Raw genomic sequence first — 26,778 nt, 5'->3', positions numbered from 1 at the left:
ATGGAAACTTGTACAATTTCTACTTTCACATCAGGAAACTGAAGCATAACGAAAGTGAAGTGGGTAATTAGAAAAGTTCATCTGAAGTTCTCCATCTCTGCATGCATCAAAATATTCAGGGTGTTATGGTAGAATGGGATCTATAAACAAAGCCAACATCCAGATTAAAAGGGTGTTGAGACAATTCTTGAGATGAAACACCTTGTTCTGCCATTCCCAGAAGCCGTGCAGCTCAAGTCAGCTATGCAGCTCATGGAAGCACAATTAATTTGCACTGCAATGTGCTTTATCACTTGTTCAGAATTAGATGCATAACATCCAGCCAACAAAAACAATGGAGAAAAATGAGAATGCAGCAAGTCAAAAAAGGAAAAAAGACAAACTGTTCTTCCTTTTTGGAAAGACTATACATTACAAAATCTATAATTCTTAGACACAAGGTATTGAGAATATGGTTCCAAACTTTGTGGTCCCAAATAAAGATGTCATTAGATAATTACCTCCTCTCATGGCTCCACGAGGCCCAGCTCCTGCACCACGTTTGTAGTTCTGCTGGTAACCAGATTCCTGTGAAAACACAAATGACACTTATATAATATGCTCACAAATCAAGTCATCCATATTGTGCAGATCGGACACAATTAGATAGCAGTTGAGTTATCTGTCCAACTGTATTCACACAGCTAATTTTACTCTCCAGCTGACATTAAACAGCACAACAGCAGCAGGGTTGCATTTAATTCTTAGTGTAGTACCAAAACCATCTAAGTGATTTCAAAATCTGATCACTACCCACAGCCATTAATGATTGCATGAAGAAGAGGCAAATCTACATTATATAGAATAGAATGTTATGACATTGAGGTTTTTGCTTAAATAGTAAAGGACATGATCAAGTAGCGGGCATAATATTCAGCAACATTAGGACAAAGTTGCAACAATACTAATCAGTTACAGCAATTAAACTTAAAAACGACAGAAAAACTGGAGTATACTTTACAAAAGTTTAGAATATTTTTAAACAGTTCAAGCTATTGATTTCAAAGGAAATTATCAAAGTACAAATATATCATATACAACTAAGATCCATTTTCTTGCGGATATACTCAATCAATCCATAATAGAATAAATTAATCAATGAAAGACTGCACCAACTTTAAGCGTTTAACCAGTGCAAAAGGCAAACTTCAAATACAAAAATAATGAATAAGCAAAAAATATCAAGAACATGAATGAGATGAAAAGTCCTTTAAAGTGAGACCATTGGATGTGAGAACAGTTCTGTGATGAGGCAAGTGAAGTTATCCCCACTGGTTCAAGAGCCTGATGGTTCAGGGGTAGTAAATGCTCCTGAACCTGGTGATGTGAGTCCTGAGGCTCCTGTACTTTCTTCCTGTTGGCAGCTGCGAGAAAAGAGCATGTCCTGGGTAGTGGGGATCCTTGATGATGGATGCGGCTTTCCAGTGACAAAGTTGTTTCGTGTATTTATGCTCAATGGTGGGGAGGGCTTTACCCATGATAGAATGAGCCGTATCCACAACTTTCTGTAGTATTTTCCAGTCAAGGGCATTGATATTTCCATACCAGGCTGTGATGCAGCCAGTCAATATACTCTCCACCACACACCTATAGAAGTTAGTCAGAGTTTTAGATGTAATGTTGAATCCTGGCAAACTCCCAAGTAGAGGCACTGCTGTGCTTCCTTCCCAATCGAACTTGCATGCTGGCTCCAGGAAGTTGCTCCAAAATAATAGCACTGAGGAATTTAATGTTGCTGACCTCTCCCACCTTTGAGAACCTCTGGTCTCTTCCTCCTGAAGTCAATAATAGCTCCTTGGTCTTGCTGACATTGAGTAAGAAGTTTTATAAACAGGAGAAAATCTGAAAATGCTGGAAATCCAAAGCAAAACACAGAAAATGCTGGAGGAACTCAGTAAGTTAGGCAGCATCTATGGAAATGAATAAACAGTCAACATTTCAGGCTGAGACCCTTCATCAGGACAGGGAAGAGAGGTGAGCAAGGTGGGGAGATGGGAGGAAGCAGCACAAGGTGGCAGGTGATGGGTGAAACCAGCAAAGGGGGAGGGGCTGAAGCAAGAGCTGGGAAGTTGATTGGTCAAAGAGATGAGGTCTGGGGTGGGGGTGGAATCAGATAGGGGAGGCTAGAAGATAATGGAATAAAGGGAAGGAGGTGGTGCACTAGAGGGAGTTAAGGAAATAAGGTGAGAGGGGAATATGGTGAAGGGGGGTGGTAGCAATTACCAGAAGTTCAGGGAATCAATATTCACAGTATCAGGTTGGAGGCTACCCAGATGGAATACAAGGTGTTGCTCCTGCAGTCTGAGTATGGCCTCATCACGGCAGTAGAGGAAGCTGTGGGACTGTCATGTCAGAATGGGAATGAACAGTGTGTAATTGAAATGGATGGCCACTGGGAGATCTTGCTTTCACTGGCAGGCAGAGCGTAGGTGCTCTGTGAATCAGTCTCCCAATGTACATAGTGCCTCACCAACGTACAGGAGGCCACACCGTTAACACTGGATAGGGTAGATTACCGTAAACTCATAGGTGAAGTGTTACCTCGCCTGGAAGGACTGTTTGGGGTCCTGATGGGTAGTGAGGGAGGATATATAGGGGCAGGAGTGGCACTTGTTCAGCTTGCAAGGATGATTGCCAGGAAGGAGATGTGTGGGGAGGAATCCCTGAAGAAAGTTTGGGGGGGGGGGGGGGGGGAGAGAAGAGATTGCTTGGTGGTGGGATCTTGTTGAAGATGGCAGAAGTTACGGAGAATTATGTGCTGGACATCAAGGCTAGTGAGTGGTAGGCGAGGTCAAAAGGAACCCCATTCCTGGTGTGGCAGTGGGAGTGTGGGTCAAGGACAGACATGCAAAGAATGGAACAGATGCAGGTGAGGGCAGTGTTAATGGTGGCGGTATGAAAGCCCCCTTCTTTGAAAGGGGACACTTCATTAGTTCTGGGATGAAAAGCCTCATTCTGAGAGTAGATATGGCAGGGATAAGGGAACGGCACTTTTACAAGTGACAGGGTCAGAAGAGGTATATGTAGTCTAGGTAGCTCTGAGAATTAGAGGGTTTAAATGCTATCAGTAGATAGACTGTCTCCAGAGACAGATCATAAAGGAGGACCGTGTCAAATGGACCAACTGAATTTGAGGGCAGGGTGAAATTTGGAGGCAAAGTTGATGAAGTCAACGAGTTCAGCATGGGTGCAGGAAGCAGCAACAATGCAGTCATTGCTGTAATGGAGGAAGAGTTTGGCAGGAATACCAGTGCATCTGCTCTCAGGGTGAGGCTTTTCATTCCAGAACTCGAGATGTCCTCCTTCAAAGAAAGGGGTTTTCTTTCCTCCAACATCAATCCTGCCCTCAGCCACATCTTCCATTTTGCACCTTCTACCCTCACCCCATCCTCCCACTGCCACACCAGGGACAGGGTTCCTTTTGTCCTCACCTACCACCGCACTAGCCACCACGTAACTCTAACTTCTGCCATCTCCAACAGGAACCCACCACATCTTTTCCTCTACCCCTTCCCCCCCACCACAGGAATCACTCCCTACACGACTCCCTTGTCCATTCATCCCCCTCCTGGCTCCCATCCTTGCAAGCAGATGAAGTGCCACACCTGCCCCTACAACTCTTCCCTCACTACCATTCAATGCCCCAAACGGTCCTTCCGGGTGAGGCAACACTTCACTACAAGTCTGTTGGGGGGAGGAGCGTCATCCACTATCTGATGCGGCCTCCTGTATCATCGGTGTGACCCGACACTCCCATCTTATTCGCCCTCCTCCAGCCCTTTATCTTTCACCAATCAAATTCTCGGCTCTACTTCATCCCCTCCCCCAGTTTCACCTATTACCTGCCACCCTGCACTTCTTCCTCCCCTCCCCCACCTCCTTGCTCTGACTTCTCATCCCCCCCCCCCCCCACCCCAAAAAACTGTCTTGAAGGGTCTCGGCCCAAAACAGCAACTGTTTATTCATTGCCACAGATGCTGCCTGACTTGCAGAGATCCTCCAGCATTTTGAGTGAGATTATTATGGCACCACTCAGCCAGGTTTCCAATCTCCCTTCTATAAGCTGATTCATTACCACCTTGATTTTGCCTATGACAGTGGTGTTATCAGTAAACCTGAATATGGCATTGGAGCTGTGCTTAGCCAGTTCTTAAAAATCAACAGGGGTCACAAGGTCCCAATTCAATGCACAAATTTACATTTTATGGTGTCAGAATGACTAGATCTACTAATTACAGCTGCAATCAAGCAGTAGCAAATGGACTTAAATAATGAGCAACATTTCTAAAAGTGCAACCAAAGACTGCACGAGAAGAAACAGTCAAGAGTAATTTAACAAGTGCAAAATTTAATTTTGAATTGGGGCCTGGGTCCATATGCAGAATAAAATGGATGTCAAAAGTTTAATCAGTTGCAGTCTGGACACAACTGTTAGGAAGCAAAGTCACTGAAGGAGTAATTAAATTTCCAGTTTAATAAGAACACTTCCCATTTTGGAAAGACATTCAAGTACAAGTAATTACCGGTATACACAAGTACACTTCCAGAGGATTAGATCAACTTTGAAACCAATTTACAAAGCTCTCCAGCACTAGTGTTTCTTTCTTGATGTCAGGCTTCATCTACTGGTAAGATAATTTTGCCTTAGCATCAAACCACCCCCCCCCCCCACTAGATTGACATAAATCATTTAGAACAGGGGCTCCCAAACAGGGTCTGTAGGCCCCCCGAGTTAATGGTAGGGGTCTAAGGTACAAAAAATGGTTGGGAACCCTCAACTTACAGGATGGCAAACTTCTAAAGCTTCCATAATTGCAATATATAGTAATGCGAGTGTTGGTGGTGGAGTCAAACTTGGGAGCAATTTGAAAGCAAGCAAGAGAGAACAGAGAAAGCAACTCATTAGACCTTACCTGAATTAGTAATAACTGGAATTCAAATCAAAATTTACCAGGAAAAGGCAAGAGATACGAGGATGTGGTTTGGTTGGTTCCAGATGTGTACCATCAATTTCAATGTGTGTAGGAATTTTTGGAAGTACTGACAATTTTTATTTCAATGCACCAGAAATCCCTAATCAAACTGATAGTCTTGAACCAGGTCAAATTTGATCAAGCTGGTGTTATTAGTTTTGTCACTGAAAATGGATAAATTCATTATTCCTTACCCTTGGAGTGTATGGCATCCCAGGGTATTCTCTATTTGGAAAAGGTCCATATGTTCCATTGGCAGGAATGGGAATTCCTCTGTAACCATCAAATCCTGATGAAAGGAAACAAGGATTCAAGCTCCAAGTAATATACAGCCGACATCAGCGATGGTAATGATGCAGGCAATTTCACTCATCTTTCCAGCTTCCTTAAAGAGTAACTGGCCATATCCATTAACAGAATTATGGACACATGCTTCTACAGCTACTTAAAAGCTATTCTAGCAACCCTTTTCAATGAGCTCAAAATGTACTGGCCTGCTGCAAAATAAAAAATACATTGCAAAGTTACAAAAGCTCTAACAGCATACATTAGTTCTGAAGTTGCAAACAGAAAGCAACTCAGGCATCTACCTTAAATCATGGAAGTCAAAAAGCACTGGAAATACCTCCACTAAAGCAACAGTGAAGTGAAACTTTCTAGTTTTTGTGGATAGTCAACCCAAAATGTTTGTTTCCAATTAATGGCAAGCACCATAGCCACCAATCCCACCCCTTTCTCTGCATGCTAGAAGCCACATTAAGTCACTTACAGTCTTAACTGAAACCTTACTTGATTATCTAGGCCAACTATTTCTTCCACAGGTGTAGACTCCCCTACTGTCTGCTGCTCTTCATCTCTAATTTTTTTTTTTTAAAATGGCAAAGGAGTGGTTTGGAAAAACAAGCAAAAGGGCTTCATTAGCCCAAACAGGAACAGGTCCTGACAATGGTTTCTCCTTGAACTAAATAGTCAGCAAATCCTAAACCTAACAGCTATTATTTCCAAAAGAGAAAGGATCAATAACTCAAGGCTATTCAGGGCAAATACTATTTTCAGAAATCAGTTAATTATAAAGGATGTACTGAATGCAATAGCTGATCCAGCTCATTCTCTTCTCCTTTAACCCACCATGGCCAAATTATACCACTCCCAATTTTGGCTTAAATTCTAGGGGATTAAGTTCAAGAGCCAGGAGCCAACAGGAAATTAAAGGAAGGCAGGGGCAAGCGTAGCAACCATCTTGAGTGGACAGAGTCAGAGTGGTGATCTTAAGGCTTTAAGCTCTTCCAGGCTTCAAACAGAGAAAGCAAAGGGAAAAAAGCTCAGTTTGTTTTTCCTTCCCTTCTTTATATCTGCTCAGCTACGACAGTAGAGATGCCAAGCAGGATAGTTGAATGCTCCACCTGAAAGATGTGGGTAGGCAGGGAGATCTCCAGTATCCCTAATGACTTCAGCTACAAGAAATGCATCCAGCTGCAGCTTCTAACAATCTACATTAAGTTGCTGGAGCTCGAACTGGATGAACGCTGAAATCATTCAAGAAGCTGAAGGGGTGTTAGGTAGGATGTATAGAGAGGTAGTTACACCCAAGGTACAGGACATAGGAAACAGTCAATAAGGGGAAAGGGATTAAGGAGCCAGTGTTAAGTACCCCTGTGGCCATCCCCCTCGACCAAAGGTACATCAATGTGTGGGGGAGGGGGGGGGTGATGACCTAACAGGAAAGTCACAGTGGTCGAGTCGCTGGCATTATCTGCCTCTGACCTTGGTGGGGGGGGGGGGGGCGGGTAGAAGAGAGAAAAGACATGCTGTGGTGATAGGGGATTCGTTAGTTAGGGGAACACCAAGAGATTCTGTGAGTAAGAATGAGAGTCCCAGACGGCATGTCGCCTCCCAGGAGCCAGGGTATCTCGGATCGAGTCCTCAGTATTTTTAAGTGGGAAGGTGAACAGCCAGAAGTCGTGGTTCATGTAGGTACCAATGACATGCGTAGGATGACTGATGATGTTCTGCAAAGGGAGTTCAGGGAGTTAAGTGCCAAGCTAAGGGCAGGACCTTCAGGATTGTTATCTCAGTGCCACATGCTAGTGAGGTCAGAAAGAGGAAGATTAGACAGTTTAAACACTTGGTTAAGGAGTTGGTGTTGGAGGGTGGGCATAAGACTTTTGGATCATTGGGCTCCCTCTTCCAGGGAAAGTGAGACCAGTACAGAAAGGAGTTTGCAAATGAACTGGAGGGGGACTAATATCCTACTGGGAAGGTTTGTTAATGTTAAACAAGAGTTGCAGGGGGATGGCAACCAGAGTGCCAGAACAGTTAGTGGAGAGGTTGTGGAGGCAGAAGTTGGTAAGACCTCAAATTTAGGAATCAAAGATTGAGCATAGTGCAGCTACTGTCCTGAGCATATTCCTGGATTTCAGTGCTTTAAAAGGAATAGAGAGGGGGGAAAAGGGGAGGAGGGGTAGCATTACTGGTCAGGGATACTATTACAGCTACAGAAAGGGTGGGTAAAGTAGCAGGATCTTCTTTTGAATCAGTATGGGTGGAAGTCTGGAACAGGAAGGGAGCAGTTACTCTACTGTGGGTATTCTATAGGCCCCCTGGTAGCAACAGAGATACCGAGGAGCAGATTGGGAGGCAGATTTTGTAAAGGTGCAAAAATAACAGGGTTGTTATCATGGGTGACTTTAACTTCCCTAATATTGATTGGCACTTGATTAGTTCCAAGGGTTTAGATGGAGCAGAGTTTGTTAAGTGTGTCCATGATGGATTCCTGTCACAGTATGTTGACAGGCCGACTATGGGGAATGCCATACTAGATCTAGTATTAGGTAACGAACCGGGTCAGGTCACAGATCTGTCAGTGGGTGAGCATCTGGGGGACAGTGATCACCGTTCCCTGACCTTTAGCATTATCATGGAAAAAGATAGAATCAGAGAGGACAGGAAATTTTTTAATTGGGGAAGGGCAAATTATGAGGCTATAAGGCTAGAACTTACGGGTGTGAACTGGGATGATGTTTTTTCAGGGAAATGTACTATGGACATGTAATCGATGTTTAAGGATCTCTTGCAGGATGTTAGGGATAACTTTGTCCTGGTGAGGAAGATAAAGAATGGTAGGGTGAAGGAACCATGGGTGACAAGTGAAGTGGAAAATCTAGTCAGGTGGAAGAAAGCAGCATACAATGAGGTTTAGGAAGCAAGGATCAGATGGGTCTATTGAGGAATATAGGGTAGCAAGAAAGGAGCTTAAGAAGGGGCTGAGAAGAGCAAGAAGGGGGCATGAGAAGGCCTTGGCAAGTAGGATAAAGGAAAACCCCAAGACATTCTTCAATTATGTGAAGAACAAAAGGATGACAGGAGTGAAGATAGGACTGATTAGAGATAAAAGTGGGAAGATGTGCCTGGAGGCTGTGGAAGTGAGCGAGGTCCTCAATGAATACTTCTCATCAGTATTCACCACTGAGAGGGAACTTGATTTTCTTCGGCAGTTTAACGGGGGCACGACTGCGCAAGCGCGTGTAAGTCAGACCGTGATGCAGCGGGAGTATTTAAAGAGAACAGTAGACAGAGTGGGCGACAGAGTAGAGGGGGACAGAGTAGGAAGGCTTTGTCTCGAGAGGCTGAGGACGAGCTGCACTCCAAGTGAGGTAAGGCAGGGTAAGTTCCTTTCAAAGGAGAAAGTTTCAAAAGTTGAGGCAAGTATTGGGTAGGTCATGGCAGCTGAGATCGGCCCCGTGGTTTGTTCATCCTGCAGCATGTGGAAAGTCAGGGATTCTTCCAGTGTCCCTGACGACTATGTGTGCAGGAAGTGTGTCCAACTGCAGCTTCTGGCAGACCGCATTGAGCATCTGGAGCTGCGATTGGATTCATACTGGAGCATCCGCGATGCTGAGAAAGTTGTGAATAGCACGTTCAGTGAGTTGGCCACACCGCAGGTAAAGGCCACACAGGCAGAAAGGGAAGGGGTGGCCACTAGGCAGTGTAGCAGTAGACAGGTAGTGCAGGAGTCCCCTGAGGTAATCTCCCTCCTAAACAGATATACTGTTTTGGATACTGTTGGGGGAGATGTCTCATCAGGGGAAGACAGCAGCAGCCGAGTTCATTGCACCTTGGGTGGCTCTGCGGCACAGGAGGGAAGGAAAAGGAGTTGGAGAGCTATAGTGATAGGGGATTCGATTGTAAGGGGAATAAATAGGCGTTTCTGTGGCTGCAAACGAGACTCCAGGATGGCATGTTGCCTCCCTGGTGCAAGGGTCAAGGATGTCTCTGAGCGGCTGCAGGACATTCTGGAGTGGGAGGGTGAACAGCCAGTGGTCGTGGTGCACATAGGTACCAACGATATAGGTAAAAAACGGGATGAGGTCCTGCAAAGGTGAATTTAGGGAGTTAGGAGATAAACTAAAAAGGACCACAAAGGTAATAATCTCTGGATTACTATCAGTGCCGCGTGCTACTCAGAGTAGAAATAGGAGGATATTTCAGATGAATACATGGCTTGAAAAATGGTGCAAGGGGGAGGGATTCAAATTTCTGGGGCATTGGAACCAGTTCTGGGGGAGGTGGGACCGGTATAAACAGGACAGTCTGCACCTGGAATGGACTGGAACCAATGTCCTAGGGGGAGCGTTTGCTACTGCTGTTCAAGAGGGTTTAAACTAATGTGACAGAGGGATGGGAACAAGTGCAGAGAGACAGAGGGGTGTAAAATGAGGGTAGAAACAAAAAGTAGTAAGGTGAAAAGTAAAAGTGACAGGCAGGCAAATCCAGGGCAAAAAGCAAAAAGAGCCACTTTTCAACATAATTGTATAAGGGCTAAGAGTGTTGTAAAAACAAGCCTGAAGGCTTTGTGTGTCAATGCGAGGAGCATTCGTAACAAGGTGGATGAATTGAATGTGCAGATAGTTATTAATGAATATGATATAGTTGGGATCACAGAGACATGGCTCCAGGGTGACTAAGGATGGGAGCTCAACATCCAGAGATATTCAATATTCAGGAGGGATAGACAGGAAAGAAAAGGAGGTGGGGTAGCACTGCTGGTTAGAGAGGAGATTAATGCAATAGAAAGGAAGGACATTAGCCTGGAAAATGTGGAATTGATATGGGTGCATAACACTAAGGGGCAGAAAACGCTGGTGGGAGTTGTGTACAGGCCACCTAACAGTAGTAGTGAGGTTGGGGATGGCATTAAACAGGAAATTAGAAATGCATGCAATAAAGGAACAGTAGTTATAATGGGTGACTTCAATCTACATATAGATTGGGTGAACCAAATTGGTAAGGGTGCTGAGGAAGGGGATTTCTTGGAATGTATGCGGGATGGTTTTCTGAACCAACATGTCGAGGAACCAACTAGAGAGCAGGCCATTCTAGATTGGGTATTGAGCAATGAGGAAGGGTTAGTTAGCAATCTTGTCATGCGAGGCCCCTTGGGTAAGAGTGACCATAATATGGTAGAATTCTTCATTAAGATGAGAGTGACATCATTAATTCAGAAACAAAGGTTCTGAACTTAAAGAAGGGTAACTTTGAAGGTATGAGTCGTGAATTAGCTAAGATAGACAGGCAAATGATACCTAAAGGGTTGACAGTGGATATGCAATGGCAAGCATTTAAAGATCGCATGGATGAACTACAACAATTGTTCATCCCAGTTTGTCAAAAGAATAACCAGGGAAGGTAGTGCACCCGTGGCTGACAAGGGAAATTAGGGATAGTATCAAGTCCATAGAAGAAATATATCAATTAGCAAAAATAAAAAGCGGCACACCTGAGGACTGGGAGAAATTCAGAGACCAGCAGAGGAGGACAAAGGGCTTAATTAGGAAAGGGAAAAAAAGATTATGAGAGAAAGCTGGCAGGGAACATAAAAACTGACTGTAAAAGCTTTTATAGATATGTGAAAAGAAAAAGATTGGTCAAGACAAATGTAGGTCCTTTACAGTCAGAAACAGGTGAATTGATCATAGGGAACAAAGACATGGCAGACCAATTGAATAACTACTTTGGTTCTGTCTTCACTAAGGAGGACATAAATAATCTTCCGGAAATAGTAAAGGACCGATGGTCTAGTGAGATGGAGGAACTGAGGGAAATACATGTTAGTAGGGAAGTGGTGTTAGGTAAATTGAAGGGATTAAAGGCAGATAAATCCCCAGGGCCAGATGGTCTGCATCCCAGAATGCTTAAGGGAGTAGCCCAAGAAATAGTGGATGCATTAGTGATAATTTTTCAAAACTCCTTAGATTCTGGATTAGTTCCTGAGGATTGGAGGGTGGCTAATGTAACCCCACTTTTTAAAAAAGGAGGGAGAGAAAAACCAGGGAATTATAGATCGGTTAGTCTGACATCGGTGGTGAAAAATGCTAGAGTCAGTTATCAAAGATGTGATAACAGCACATTTGGAAAGAGGTGAAATCATCGGACAAAGTCAGCATGGATTTGTGAAAGGAAAATCATGTCTGACGAATCTTATAAAATTTTTTGAAGATGTAACTAGTAGAGTAGATAGGGGAGAGCCAGTGGATGTGGTATATTTAGATTTTCAAAAGGCTTTTGACAAGGTCCCACACAGATTAGTGTGCAAACTTAAAGCACATGGTATTGGGGGTATGGTATTGATGTGGATGGAGAATTGGTTGGCAGACAGGAAGCAAAGAGTGGGAGTAAACATGACCCTTTCAGAATGGTAGGCAGTGACTAGTGGGGTACCGCAAGGCTCAGTGCTGGGACCCCAGTTGTTTACAAAATATACTAATGATTTAGACGAGGGAATTAAATGCAGCATCTCCAAGTTTGCGGATGACACGAAGCTGGGCAGCAGTGTTAGCTGTGAGGAGGATGCAGGGTGACTTGGATAGGTTAGGTGAGTGGGCAAATTCACGGCAGATGCAAATTAATGTGGATAAATGTGAGGTTATCCACTTTGGTTGTAAGAACAGGGAAACAGATTATTATCTGAATGGTGGCCGATTAGGAAAAGGGGAGGTGCAACGAGACCTGGGTGTCATTGTACACCAGTCATTGAAGGTGGGCATGCAGGTACAGCAGGCGGAGAAAAAGGCAAATGGTATGTTGGCATTCATAGCAAAAGGATTTGAGTACAGGAGCAGGGAGGTTCTACTGCAGTTGTACAAGGCCTTGGTGAGACCCCACCTAGAATATTGTGTGCAGTTTTGGTCCCCTAATCTGAGGAAAGACATTCTTGCCATAGAGGGAGTACAGAGAAGGTTCAGCAGATTGATTCCTGGGATGGCAGGACTTTCATATGAAGAAAGACTGAATTGACTAGGCTTATACTCACTGGAATTTATAAGATTGAGGGGGGATCTTATTGAAACGTATAAAATTCTAAAGGGATTGGACAGGCTAGATGCAGGAAGATTGTTTCCAATGTTGGGGAAGTCCAGAACAAGGGGTCACAGTTTAAGGATAAAGGGGAAGCCTTTTAGGACCGAGATGAGGAAAAACTTCTTCACACAGAGAGTGGTGAATCTGTGGAATTTTCTGCCACAGGAAACAGTTGAGGCCGGTTCATTGGCTATATTTAAGAGGAAGTTAGATATGGCCCTTGTGGCTAAAGGGATCAGGGAGTATGGAGAGAAAGCAGGTACAGGATTCCGAGTTGGATGATCAGCCATGATCATACTGAATGGCGGTGCAGGCTCAAAAGGCTGAATGGCCTACTCCTGCACCTATTTTCTATGTTTCTATGATGACGGTGAGGACAATATGAGTGAGGCGGATGTTCTGCAGCATGTTGATATTAAGGGAGAGGAGGTGTTGGAGTTGTTAAAATACATTAGGACGGATAAGTCCCTGGGGCCTGACAGAATATTCCCCAGGCTGCTCCACGAGGCAAGGGAAGAGATTGCTTAACTTCTGGCAGGGATCTTTATGTCCTCATTGTCCACAGGAATGGTACCAGAGGATTGGAGGAAGGCGAATGTTGTCCCCTTGTTCAAAAAAGGTAGTAGGGATCATCCAGGTAATTAGAGACCAGTGAGCCTTACGTCTGTGGTGGGAAAGCTGTTGGAAAAGATTCTTAGAGATCGGATCTATGGGCATTTAGAGAATCATGGTCTGATCAGGGACAGTCAACATGGCTTTGTGAAGGGCAGATCGTGCCTAACAAGACTGATAGAGTTCTTTGAGGAGGTGACCAGGCATATAGATGAGGGTCGTGCAGTGGATGTGATCTACATGGATTTTAGTAAGGCATTTGACAAGGTTCCACACGGTAGGCTTGTTCAGAAGGCATGGGATCTAGGGAAGTTTGGCCAGGTGGATTCAGAATTAGCTTGCCTGCAGAAGGCAGAGGGTCGTGGTGGAGGGAGTACATTCAGATTGGAGGGTTGTGACTAGTGGTGTCCCACAAGGATCTGTTCTGGGACCTCTACTTTTTGTGATTTTTATTAACGACCTGGATGTGGGGGTAGAAGGGTGGGTTGGCAAGTTTGCAGACGACACAAAGGTTGGTGGTGTTGTAGATAGTGTAGAGGATTGTCGAAGATTGCAGAGAGACATTAATAGGATGCAGAAGTGGGCTGAGAAATGGCAGATGGAGTTCAACCCGGGGAAGTGTGAGGTGGTACATTTTGGAAGGACAAATTCCAAGGCAGAGTACAAAGTAAATGGCAGGATACTTGGTAGTGTGGAGGAGCAGAGAGATCTGGGGGTACATGTCCACAGATCCCTGAAAATTGCCTCACAGGTAGATAGGGTAGTTAAGAAAGCTTATGGGGTGTTAGCTTTCATAAGTCGAGGGATAGAGTTTAAGAGACGCGATGTAATGATGCAGCTCTGTAAAACTCTAGTTAGGCCACACTTGGAGTACTGTGTCCAGTTCTGGTCGCCTCACTATAGGAAGGATGTGGAAGCATTGGAAAGGGTACAGAGGAGATTTACCAGGATGCTGCCTGGTTTAGAGAGTTATGGATTATGATCAGAGATTAAGGGAGCTTGGGCTTTACTCTTTGGAGAGGAGGAGGATGAGAGGAGACATGATAGGGGTGTACAAGATATTAAGAGGAATAGACAGACTGGACAGCCAGTGCCTCTTCCCCAGGGCACCACTGCTCAGTACAAGAGGACATGGCTTTGAGGTAAGGGGAGTGAGGTTCAAGGGGGATATTAGAGGAAGGTTTTTCACTTAGAGAGTGGTTGGTGCGTGGAATGCACTGCCTGAGTCAGTGGTGGAGGCAGATACACTAGTGAAGTTTAAGAGACTACTAGACAGGTATATGGAAGAATTTAAGCTGGGGGGGTTATATGGGAGGCAGGGTTTGAGGGTCAGCACAACATTGTGGGCCAAAGGGCCTGTAATGTGCTGTACTATTCTATGTTCTATACACTTCAATGCGAGTAGTATATAAGGCAGATTATAGTGCAGAAGGTAAGGTTCACAAACAGAGGCAATGTGCAGTGAGGAGAGGCTGTTGATAGGACAAAATTGCAGTCAACAGGGTGAGCTGCAATGTAAGAGGCAGATAAAATCAAAAGAGGGTGCATACAGGACTGAAGGTGTTATATTTGAATGTATGCAGTATACAGAACAAGGTAGATGAACTTGCAGCACAGTTACAGATTGGCAGTATGATGTTGTAGGCATCACTGAATCATGGCTGAAAGGTCATAGCTGGGAGCTTAATGTCCAAGGATACACATTGTATCAAAAAGGACAGGCAGGAAGGTAGAGAGGCAGGCATTGCTCTATTGGTAAAAGAATGAAACCAGATCATTAGGAAGTAGTGACAGAGGGTCAGAAGGCGTTGAATCATCATGGATAGAGCTCAGGAACTGCACGTGTAAAAAGACCCTGATGGAAGTTGTATACAGACCTCCAAAACAATAGTGATCTACAAATTACAACAAGATAGAAAATACAATGTTGCAATAGCCATGGGAACTTCAATATGCAGGCAGGTTGGGAAAATCAGAGTTGTGCTATATTCCAGAGGGGAAATATCTAGAGTGCCAATGAGATCTACAATAGCCTATGGTTGAGCCCACCAGGGGATAATCCCCATTCTGGGTTGGGCATTCTGCAATGAACCAGAATTGATTAGAGTGTTTAAGGTAAAAGAGCCCTTAGAGACAAGTGATCATATTATGATCAAATTCACACTGAAATCTGAGGAGAAGCTAAAGTCAGATGTATCAGTATTACAGTGGAGTAAAGTGAATTACAGAGGCATGAGAGGAGTTGGCCTGAACAGATTGGTCAAGAACACTGGCAGGGATAATGGCAAAGCAGCCATGGCTGGAATTTCTGGAAATAATTTGGAAGACACAGGATATATATATCTCAAACAGGAAGGGATATTCTAAAGGCAAGATGACACAACCATCACAAACAAGATAAGTCAAAGCCAACATAAAAGCCAAAAAGAGCATATAACAGAGCAAAAATTAGTGGAAAGTTAGAGGATTGAGAAGCTTTTAAAAACCAGAAGGTAACTAATTACCGTAGATTCCGGACTACAAAGCGCACCTGATTAAAAGCCGCTGGCTCTAATTTTAGAAATAAAATCTATTTTATAAATGTACAGGCCGCACCGGATTTTAGGCCGCACCGAATTTCCGGCGGACCGGATTTTCGGCGCACTGGATTTCCGGCGGACCGGATTTTCGGCGGACCGGATTTCCGGCGGACCGGATTTTCGGCGGACCGGATTTTCGGCCGCTTGTAATATGAGATATTTACACAGAAAGATATTACACGTGTTGGGCTTCAAATTCTGCCCTGTGTTCGTTTTGGAAGAGAGACAACCAACACCGGATTACAGTGCAGCGTGGCTTTATTGCAGAACGCGTTTTGCCTTCCCCTTACATTCTGCTCTTATTTATACTCCTTTTTCCCCCAAACCAAACCCTCGCTACACATATTTGGTAAGGCTAAACTTTGTTATACCTACCGGTATTTGGTAACATCGGACACTTGTGTCCTTATTGGCCCGATACCATTCACACACGAGTTTTACTGTTTTTTTGTTTACTGAATCGCTAGCAGTTTCGGTGCAGCGGAATCCTCAGTTTCGCTCCCTCCCTCCCTTGTACTGCTGTCTAATATCACGTGAGCCATTCCTGACCTGAAGCGGCAGTTCCAAATTAAATCTCCACCGTCTCACCATCGATTCATGTATGCCAAGATTACGCGCAGCAGCTCGATTTCCTTGTTCAACCGCCAGATTGATTGCCTTTAACTTAAAAGCTGCATCATACGCTTTTCTTCGAGTGTTTTCCATGTTGATGAGGGTGAGTACAAATGGCTGATTTACAATAATTTGTGAAGTGCGCTTGATTTATCGTACAATTTCATTGGACCTCTGTGAACTACTCATCAATTTTATTGGTCTACTGTTACGAGGCAAAATGTTTTGGCGGCATGGGAAAAAACATTCTATTAGCCGCACCTTATTATAAGCCGCTATGTTCAATGCTGTTCAAAGCATGGGAAAAAAGTAGCGGCTTATAATCCGACATCTACGGTAAGTCAATAAGGTAAAAGATGGAATATGAAGTAAGCTAGCCAATAATATTAAAGAGGATACCAGATGTTTCTTCAGATACATTAAGTGTAAAGGGGAAAGCAAGAGTGGATAGACCACTGGAAAACAAAGCTGGAGAGGGAGTAATGAAGGGGGGGGGGGGGGGAAGAAGAGAGACAATGAAATGATGGACAAACTGAAGTAGTATTTTGAATCAGTCTTCACTTTGGAGGACGCTAGCAGTATGGTGGAAGTTCCGGGTATCAGAGGTCATGAAGTGCGTAAGTTACCACAACTATAGGAAGCTTCTTGGAGAAACTGAAAGGTCTGAAAGTAGATAAGTCACTTGGACCAGATGGTGTACACCCCAGAGTTCTGCTGAAGAGATTGTGAAGGCATTAGTAATGATCTTTCAAGAAATCACTAGATTCTGGAATGGTTCTGGAAGACCAGAAAACTGCGTCACTTTACTCTTCAAGAAGGGAGAGACAGAAGGAGACTATAGGCCAGTTAGTCTGATGTCTGTGTCAATTAATAAGGATCAGGTCTCAGAATACTTGGAGGCACATGATAAAACAGGCCATATTCAGTGTGGTTTCCTCAAACGAAAATCTTGCCTGACAAGTCTGTTGGAATTCTTTGAAGAAATAACAAGCAGGATAGACAAGAGAATCACTTCATGTTGGGTACCTGGATTTTCACAAGGTGTCACACACGAGGCTGCTTAACAAGCTATGAGCCCATGGTATTGCAGGAAAGATTCTAGCATGGAATAAGCAGTGGCTGATTGGCAGGAGGCAGAAGGTGGGAATAAAGGGGTCCTGTTTCTGGTTGACTGCCAGTGACTAGTGTATGCCCTCTTTGGCTTTGCCAGAGACTGACAGGGGTCTTTGTTGGGACCAAGTCTTTGTCATATTTCAATGATTTGATGATGGAATTGATGGCTTTTGTTGCAAAGTTTACAGACAATGTGAGATAAGTGGAAGGGCAGGTAGCTTTGAGGTAGAGGTGCTACAGAAGGACATAGCTAGGAGAATGGGTGAAGTAGTGGCAGATGGAATACAGTGCTAGGAAGTGAATGGTCATGCATTTTGGTAGAGTAAACCCTTTCATTTCCTATTTTCTAAATGGACAGAAAATACAAAAAAAACCTGAGGTGCAAAGGGACTTGCAAGTCCTTGTGCAGGTACCATAAAGGTTAATTTGCAGGTTGAGTGTGGTGAGGAAAATAACTGCAATGCTAGCATTCATTTCAAGCAGATTCGAACGTAAAGCAAGGATATAATGTTGAGACTTTATAAAGCACTGCTGAGGCCTCACTTGGAGTTTAGAGCAGTTTTGGGCCCCTCATCTTAGAAAGGATGTGCTGACACTGGATAAGGTTCAAAGGAAGTTCATAAAAATGATTCCAGTGAAAGGCTGGTCATACAAAGAGTGTTTGATGGCTCTGAGCCTGTATTCACTAGAATTCTGAAAAATAATGGGTGAGCTCATTGAAATCTGTCAAATGGTGGAAGGCTTTGTTAGAGTGGATGCGGAGAGGATGTTTCCTATGGTGGAAGAGTCCAAGGCCAGAGGAAACAGCTTCAAGGTGTTCTTTTGGAACACAGATGAGGAGGAATTTCTTTAGCCAGAGAGTGGCAAATCTGGAATTCTTTGCTACAAGCAGCTGTGGAGGCCACATCTTTATGTACATTTAAAGCAGAGGTCAATCATTTATAGACCACTCAGGGCTTGAAGGGATACAGGGAGAAGGCAGGAGATTGGGGCTGAGGGGAAATTGGATCAGTTATGATGAAATGGTGGAGCATGCTCAATGGGCCAAATGGCTTAATTCTGCTCCTATGTCAGGGTCTTAAGGTAACGTTGCAGCTCTATTAAACTCTTAATAAACCACATGGAGTATTACATTCATTTCTGGTCACCTCATTATAGGAAGGATGTGTAAGCTTGAGAGAGGGCGAAGAAGAGTAATTGGAGTGTACAGGAAATAAAGTGTTTTCTAGATCTCCTAAAAGAACAAATCAATAGTTGGCTCGATAGCTTTTTTTCTGCTCTTGCAATGTAATGACTTGGTAGAAAGTCATTACAATAATGAAACCACATGTGAACCAGTCAACCAATCAAAACTTGTTCAGTCATGATCATGTTGTATGGATGGATCAGTTTTTCCTCAGCTCATCTCCACATCCTTCTTGTTTAATAGGTTAAATTTTAAGTATTTTGAATGAACAATGACAGTCTCCATATGGTATTAAATTCCATCGAAGGGAACAGTCATCCAGGTGAGAGGAGATGAAGCTTTTAAGTTGAGAGGAGACAGTCATAGAAAAGTACAGCACAGAAACAGGCCCTTTGGCCTATCTAGTCCATGTGAAACCATTTAAACTCCCAGCAACTTGTACTGGGACCGTAGCCCTACCTTCCATGTACCCATCCAAACTTCTCAAACATTGAAATCAAACTTGTGTGCACCATTTGCACTGGCAACTCATGTTCCCCTTGCTCTGAGTAGTTTCCCCTCATGTTCCCCTTGAAATTTTCACCAATCACCCTTAACCCATGACCTCTAGTTGTAGTTCAACTTCAGTGGAAAAAAAGCTATCTATACCCCTCAATTTTATATACCTCAATCTCCTCTCAATCTTCTACATTCCAAGGAATAAAGTCCTAACCTTTACCATCTTCCAATACAATTGGGTCCTCCAGACCCAGCCGCATCCTTGTAAATTTCCTCTGAACTTTTTCAAACTCACTTGCATGTTTCTTGTAGGTAGGTGACCAAAACTATGCACAACACCCCAAATTAGGCCTCACTAATGTCTTATACATATCTCACCTCCTGTACTCACTGATTTATGAAAACTAATATGCCAAAAGCTTAAAAACCCTATCAACCTGTGACTCCACTTGATGTTCTACCACACTCCTCAGTGCCCTACCATTCACTGTACCGTAGCTGGTCCTAACAAAGTCCAACATCTCACCTCACATGTGATGTAGGTGAGGCAGAGCTGCTATGGCACTCAATGGAGATTCCATGTTAATCTACAAAAACAACTCAATTTTTGCCTTTGATGCCTCTCCTTTTCAGGCTGGATGGGGTTCTGCTGTAGACCCTGACCTGGACTTTGGTTCTTTTCAGTGGTGGGACCTGCTCCTGCAGGCAACACAACCAGCCGCTTTTCAACATCCCAAGGATGCAGCCTAGAAGACGAGCAAGTCTTCAGGGTTTGAGCTTTGGCGGCCCTGCGGATGGGCCGATTTTAAGCCAGTGTTGCCAACTAAAGCGTAGTGGGAGAAATCGGATCTTTGGTTACAGCCCATCAGATGGAGGCTCTGTACTTGGCAAATCCCACTCTCCCTCTTCCTCATTGCTGGGGAAGAGACTGTTGCCGATTCTCCAGGCAGACAACTCAGGAAAAGAAAAGCGGCACAACAGACTTTTAACACAGCAAATCCACAAGTTGCTTTGTTATGTCTTCCCTTTTGCTGTGTAAGGAGACACCCCTTTCCTTAGGGGCAGAAAGCCTGTGGTACATCCAATTGTCAGGTGAATGATTAGCTTTTGGTGTACTGCAGATCGTGGTCCTTCCTGGGGGCTTTGCTATTGCTTGCTTGGTGGGTGCTGGTGCTTTTTCGCAGTAGTGGATGGGGGTAGGGCAGGGTCGTTGCTTTGCTGCTGCTTGTGCATGGGAGGGCGAGTAGGAGTGCTTTGGAGTTCTAACACTTAACTGTCACTCATTCTTTGGGGACATTTCTGTTTTTGGGGATGTTTGCAAAGAACAAGAATTTCAGGATGCATATTGAATACACTTCTCTAAAAATAAATGGAACTATTGTCTACATTAAATTCCTCCTGCCATTTTTCAGTCCATTTTTCCCCCACTTGGTCCAAATTCCACTGCCATCCTCGCTACACCACTGTTCTCAGTGTCATTCGCAAATGTTGATGTGATTCAGGGATGAAGTTTGGGATTTTACATGCTTAAATATTTAACTCAGGCCTTTGGAAAAAGTACAGTTGCTCCAAGGAAATTCTATCTAGAGTCGCTCCATGCATTTCAGAAAGTCCACCTTGAAAGAAAAACATCTAATTGCCTGAAAGTTTGTCACATTCTTTCTCCATCATGATTATGCATTGGCTGTTGCAATATTCAAAATTTGTGCAGCTCGTGTATTCCAATGACAAGACCTGGCTTTTAGAGTTTTACTGCAGTTCATTGCTCATGAAACTAGCAAAGTTCATATAGTGATTCATAACTAGAACGATATTCATTTTAGTCAAGTGCTGAGTTCTCATAGCTGGTGTCAAGAGACAGCATGCAACATGCTCAAGTCTTTGCAACAAGTGTAGTTTCAGTTGGCCTTTCAAAGCTGAAGAACATAGAGGGGACTATTAAAGACTAGAGCATGGTGCATGCATTCCTTCAATAGCACATCCAATTATGGCAAAAGTTCATGGTGCATTGTTGGAAATCCATGACGTGAACAGATGCTTATATCTTACAAATGCTCCCGAAAAATCCTACCAACTTCAATAGGCAAAGAAAACAGCAAACTCTTAAAGTAGATGAGTAATTGTGCTGATTTCCCCCAAAGCCAAGGGGTCAAGTACTTAATTTTTTTGTTTCAGTACTTTAAATGGAAGCTCTGATCTTGAAGTCTGTTGTTTGAACTTAAAAGGCATTCAACCCAGTTTATTCCTCCACTGATTTCAGGCATCAAACTTTTTCCTCCATAACAAGGAATTTGTACATGAATGAAAGTTAATGTGCTATACATCCCATTTGGAAGTTTTATTAGAATTCTAGTATAACTCTTGGTTTGACATCATAAAATATATGGACAGAAGTAGAGGGCAAAACCATATCAAACCTTTCAGGGTATCCAACATCTTCAATTTATCCAGGTAGTAAAGCAGTAGGGTTTTACTTGTGTGAGGATTTCCCGACCAGCTACTAATATCTAAACATTGAGGTGGTGCCACATTAGCTGACCAGAGGACACATTCAAGTGGTGAAAACCCATTAGGATTCAGCAGGACTAAGTAACCAAACTGGTTTTCAACTCAACGAAGACTGCACCAAATGGTTTTTGCAGATCATCTCAGCACCAAGTCAACAAAAGCATTGAAACATGCTATTTAAGTTGATTAGAACAGACAATACTTGTATTCTGAAACAATTACTATAGCTCAAGACAATTTCCAAAACAGGGATTTTCTACAACAAATGATAAAGAAAGTGTCAGAACTGCCAACTTAGACAATTTTATTACCTTCAGCCAAGAGCAAACCACCTCAGTCAAACTTCAGCTGAAAGACAGTATCAGGTATAGCATCCTGGTTCTGCACTGGTAGCCTCATCTTTGTTAGGACTTGACCGAGTACCAGCTCAGAAGAAAATATTATTGAATAACCCACAATTAGCTCAAGTTTCATTTCCTAAGAATAACCATTTTTCTATCAGGAATATTTAAACTTACCCATTTGTACACCTTTGTATCCATTGCTAGAGCTGCGGTAAGCATTGGCAACTCCTCTGCTACCTCGCGAAGTCCCCCGTACAGCACCTCTGCTCCCAAAATAGGCTTGGTTTGGTCTTGGCAAAGTACTTTGCTGATTGTGAGTTAAAAATACTGGGGTCCCATTGGCAACAGTTGCAGTTTCATCTGTGAAACAAAATAAAGGCAAATTCCAATTCTAGTTTGTCATGACTACCAAGATAAAGCACCTAATAATGTACAATCTACCACTTCAAACTTGGAAATGTTTTCCTTTCAAGCCATTGATGCATAAACAGTAGATTCAAAATTAGTAGAAGCCAAGATATTCATGCACACTTCAAATATTAATTTCTATACCTGGCAAAGAATCCTGGGTCAGTGCATTTTGCTCCACTATGTATGTAGACGGTACAGAGATGGGCTGAGGTGGTGTCTGAGTACTAGTGGTAATCAAACTTTGGTTGTAGACAGGAGAATATGGACCTTCAGATTTCACTTCCTGTTGATCACCTCGAGGAGGGAGAGGGGCATTAACTTTGAACACCTGCAAAAGAATGAAGTAAATTACCTTCACTACAGCATGTTAAACCTTCAATTCAACATATTACTCAGGATACCGTTAGCAGGATCCTCAAAGCCCTGTCAAATCCTCTGTCTCCTCTTCCTCCACTCTACAATTCAAAGGGGCACAACATATTTAGATCCAGACAACTTTCTGGGGGAACCTGACAGGTTAGGCAGCATCTACAGAGCAAAGCCACTTAAGTTTGTGGTTCAAGCCCTGCATCAGGTGGATGCAGTAACAGATGCTGCTCATGCTGGTGAGCTCCTCCAAGAGATTGGTCATCTCTCTAGATTCAAGCATCTGCTGTTTCTTTTATCCCCAAATATTTAGATCTAGTTTGATTCTAAGTGGCAAAGTCCTCACACATAACCCAATTTATTCAGGTAATCAGATTTTCTCTGCTGCTAGACAGAAGCTCTAACATTTGCAAATCTAGAGAAGTATGAACTTTAAATGTGGGCTGTATTGCTTCTGCAAAGATCCCATAGCAAGGAGATTTGAAAAATTAAAACTCTGGTAATGTCAAAACCATTCTGATCCAAGACTGCCAAGTCCCACATCTGTCTATCCTACAACTTTTCCCTTTGGTCTTTACCCTTGAAAGCTCAGTTTAAGAAAAGCTAGGAGGTTTGTTGTAAGTGGGCCATTTCCTATTTCAAATTTGTAGTTTAGTTTAATTTAATAGGCAAAGTGGTTAAAAAAAATTTTAAATCGCCATGGTCAGTGAAGTGCCAAAATATTAAATTCTGGGCACGACTTGAAATCAAGCATCAATACAAAATTACAATCAGATAAAATTGGATCAAAGTTATTTACAATACAAATCCAGTAGTTTGACATTTACTCTTAAGGCTTGTATCACAGTTTGATTGCATGCTTTATGCTACAAATTTGATATGAAATAATAAACATCTTGTTGATATTTAAGACAAGACTAAAGTAAAATGAATTTTTTATTGCTAAACACCAAATCTATAGACAAAGAATGCAAGTTGCTCAGTTGGACAGCAATCTAATGTAAATATGGAAAATCCTGTCCAAACAAAGACAAACTCATTAATAACAAAGAAAGCTCCATCTACTGCTGAAGCTGTAGAAGTGCCACCTGATTCAGTCAATACCAACCTTTCAAAATAGCAAGGATATCTGATGTCTCATACTGAAGTCAGCTTGCAAAAATTGGTTTAAAATATTGACTCAAATGCATGCCCTTTTTCATTTTGGGAAACCCAATTATTTCATTTTGCTATGTATCATTTGTTAACAATGACCTTATCAAACAATTAACAAGCCTTGATGATTATTGGAACTGAGAAAGCAAACAAGTTTGTTGGACTCCTGGTGAACTTGATTTAAAACTATGCTTGATTAATTTAAGTAGTAAAGAACATGCAAAATGAACAGCTTTACTTTTAAAAAGACATATAATGGTTCAACTGTCATTATTTTAACAAGCTAATACGAGTGCCCAATGGCAACTTAGCCAAACATTTAGCTTCATTTGGTCAACCCAAATGCCATGCTTTTTAGGAACTATTGGAAATATCATCTCCAAATGCGGAAAAAATGCAAGACACCATTTTATCCCAAGCATCCCATAAACAATAAATTGCCTTGGGAAAGGTATGCCAAGACAAGAAGATGTCAGCAAAGTTAAACCAGTCTCAGTCACTCACAGTGTGCATAGACTGAAAGGGTGTGGTCTTCACGCTAACTGGAGAACTGCTTACTGGAGTCTGCTGTACTTGTCCTTGGGATACTGGAGTTACTGCTGTGCTTGAAGTGGTCCGATCACTGATCAAAGAAGTCACCTGCTACAGTTGATAGAAGAGGACAACTGAATCAAAATAGCCAGCAGTTACTGGTTTTCAAACAGACAATTAAATAATTACCAAAGATAACTGGTCAACATGCAGAGGATTAGTCCATATTGACCACAAACATACAACTTGCCAATTTAATGCCTGGGTGGTTTTAAAAGTAGATTGCGACAATCAGAAATAAGAAAGTGGTAGCAGTAATGTTGGTTAGGTGCAAAATCAACACAGGAAACTAACCACTGTTTGGATTTAGAGCTGCAGCCAAAATCCTCCCTCAAATCTAAGCATGAAAAATATAATTGCACATGCTGGGATTTGAATTAACAGCAAATGCTAGAACTCTAGTAAAAGCAGCATCTGCTGAAAGAAATCAGTTAGTGTTTTGGTTCAGCAATCCTTGGTAAGAACTAGGGAACTTAAAAGTTACCAACTGAAACATTGACTGGTTTCTCTTTCCACAGTTGCTGCCTGACTGGCTGTATTCTTCCCAGTGTGCGACTCAAGAATAGTAATCCCCTGTGTAATAACATCCATTTGTTATTTTAACATTTTAATGTTTCATTCACGTCATATTCCCCCTATTAGTCCTGCAAAGCTGAAGGCAATGATTCTTTGTTTCCACTTCTGCTGGTTTCATTCTTGGATATTTAACTATTTTGCTTTGCAGCTTATCAAACTCTTAAATAGATAGATAGATAGATAGATAGATAGATACTTTATTCATCCCCATGGGGAAATTCAACTTTTTTTCCCAATGTCCCATACACTTGTTGTAGCAAAACTAATAACATACAATACTTAACTCAGTAAAAAAATATGATATGCATCTAAATCACCATCTCAAAAAGCATTAATAATAGCTTTTAAAAAGTTCTTAAGTCCTGGCGGTAGAATTGTAAAGCCTAATGGCATTGGGGAGTATTGACCTCTTCATCCTGTCTGAGGAGCATTGCATCGACAGTAACCTGTCGCTGAAACTGCTTCTCTGTCTCTGGATGGTGCTATGTAGAGGATGTTCAGAGTTTTCCATAATTGACCGTAGCCTACTCAGCGCCCTTCGCTCAGCTACCAATGTTAAACTCTCCAGTACTTTGCCCACGACAGAGCCCGCCTTCCTTACCAGCTTATTAAGACGTGAGGCGTCCCTCTTCTTAATGCTTCCTCCCCAACACGCCACCACAAAGAAGAGGGCGCTCTCCACAACTGACCTATAGAACATCTTCAGCATCTCACTACAGACATTGAATGACGCCAACCTTCTTAGGAAGCAAGTCTGATGTAACACTGCACTACTCTGCTGTGGTTAGACATTTCTAAACAATATTTACTGAGCAGTGATTTGTTATTTTCCTAAGGTTGTGACCAATTTGAAAGTCACTCTAAAAGCTAGAGTTGAAATTATAAAACTGCTAAGCTGCCAAGTTTACAGAAACTTAGTCAAATACCAAATGTTAATTGTTACACCCATATGAAAAGTGAACTTGAAAGCTTTGATTATCTTAGTCTTATAGCTTTAAAAGCACATGGCAATTAGGAATTTTGGGGGGGAAAAATGGATGCATTCTGTGCACAACATTGAAGACAACTGATCTCAAAGGTTCTTTTTGAATGGACTGTGAAGTGTTTCATTTTAGATGGTTGAACTTGAAGACACAGGATTAATGGCATGACTCTTAGCAGTGTGGAGGCACAGACGGACCTTGGGGTTAACATCCATAGATGAATTAAAGTTGCTGTGCAAGTTGATTGGGTGGTTAAGGTATACAGTGTGTTGGACTTCATTAGTCAGGGTACCAAGTTCAAGAGCTGCAAGGTAATGTTACGGCTCTAAATCTAGTCAGATCACTCAGTATTGTGCTCAATTCTGGTTACATCCAAGGTTGAGAAAGTTTTACAAGGATGCTGAGGAGATATACCAGAATGTAACTTGGATTAGAAATCATGTCAATTGAGGATAGGTTGAGCAAGCTAGGGCTTCCAGCCCACATCCCCCCCCCCGCCCCCCAAACCTTGGAGTAAAGGAGCAAGAAAGGTGACTTGATAGGAGGTGCAAGATAAGAGGCATTGATCCAGTGGACAGCCAGTGCCCCCCTCCCCCATCCCCAAAGACTAATACAAGTGGGGCGTAGTTCTGAAGGTGACTGGAGAAAAATATAGGGGTCTGTCAGAGGTAATTTTTTTTTATTATAAAACAAAGTGCTGGAGCATGAAGGCAAATACATTAGGGAGATACAAGAGACTTATATAGTCAAATGAATTCAAGAAAAAAGTGGAGGGTTATGTAGAAGGGAAGAGTTATATTGATCTTTTATTTAAAAGGTTGGCATAGCATCATGGCCTGTACTGTTCTACAAACCCCCATTTCCAGAAAAATTGGG

The 26,778-nt window shown here is 42.7% G+C and overlaps 1 protein-coding gene across 1 annotated transcript in view; it reads right to left on the bottom strand.

Annotated features, from left to right (window-relative positions):
- The window catches only part of caprin2 (caprin family member 2), a 63,149-nt gene that overhangs the window by 8,764 nt on the left and 27,607 nt on the right, over nucleotides 1–26,778 (bottom strand). The window contains exons 14-18 of the mRNA XM_073058999.1: nucleotides 24,257–24,391; nucleotides 22,373–22,559; nucleotides 21,995–22,180; nucleotides 5,207–5,301; nucleotides 501–567 (exon numbers count right to left, since the gene is read on the bottom strand). Coding sequence (XP_072915100.1) covers nucleotides 501–567; nucleotides 5,207–5,301; nucleotides 21,995–22,180; nucleotides 22,373–22,559; nucleotides 24,257–24,391 — 670 coding nt within the window. The remainder of the gene's footprint in view (nucleotides 1–500; nucleotides 568–5,206; nucleotides 5,302–21,994; nucleotides 22,181–22,372; nucleotides 22,560–24,256; nucleotides 24,392–26,778) is intronic.

This window comes from Hemitrygon akajei, chromosome 10 (assembly GCF_048418815.1).
Source record: "Hemitrygon akajei chromosome 10, sHemAka1.3, whole genome shotgun sequence".
Taxonomy (NCBI): Eukaryota; Metazoa; Chordata; class Chondrichthyes; order Myliobatiformes; family Dasyatidae; genus Hemitrygon; species Hemitrygon akajei.
The sequence above is the reverse complement of the archived record's forward strand: the minus strand, read 5'-3'. Positions and strand labels throughout refer to the sequence as shown.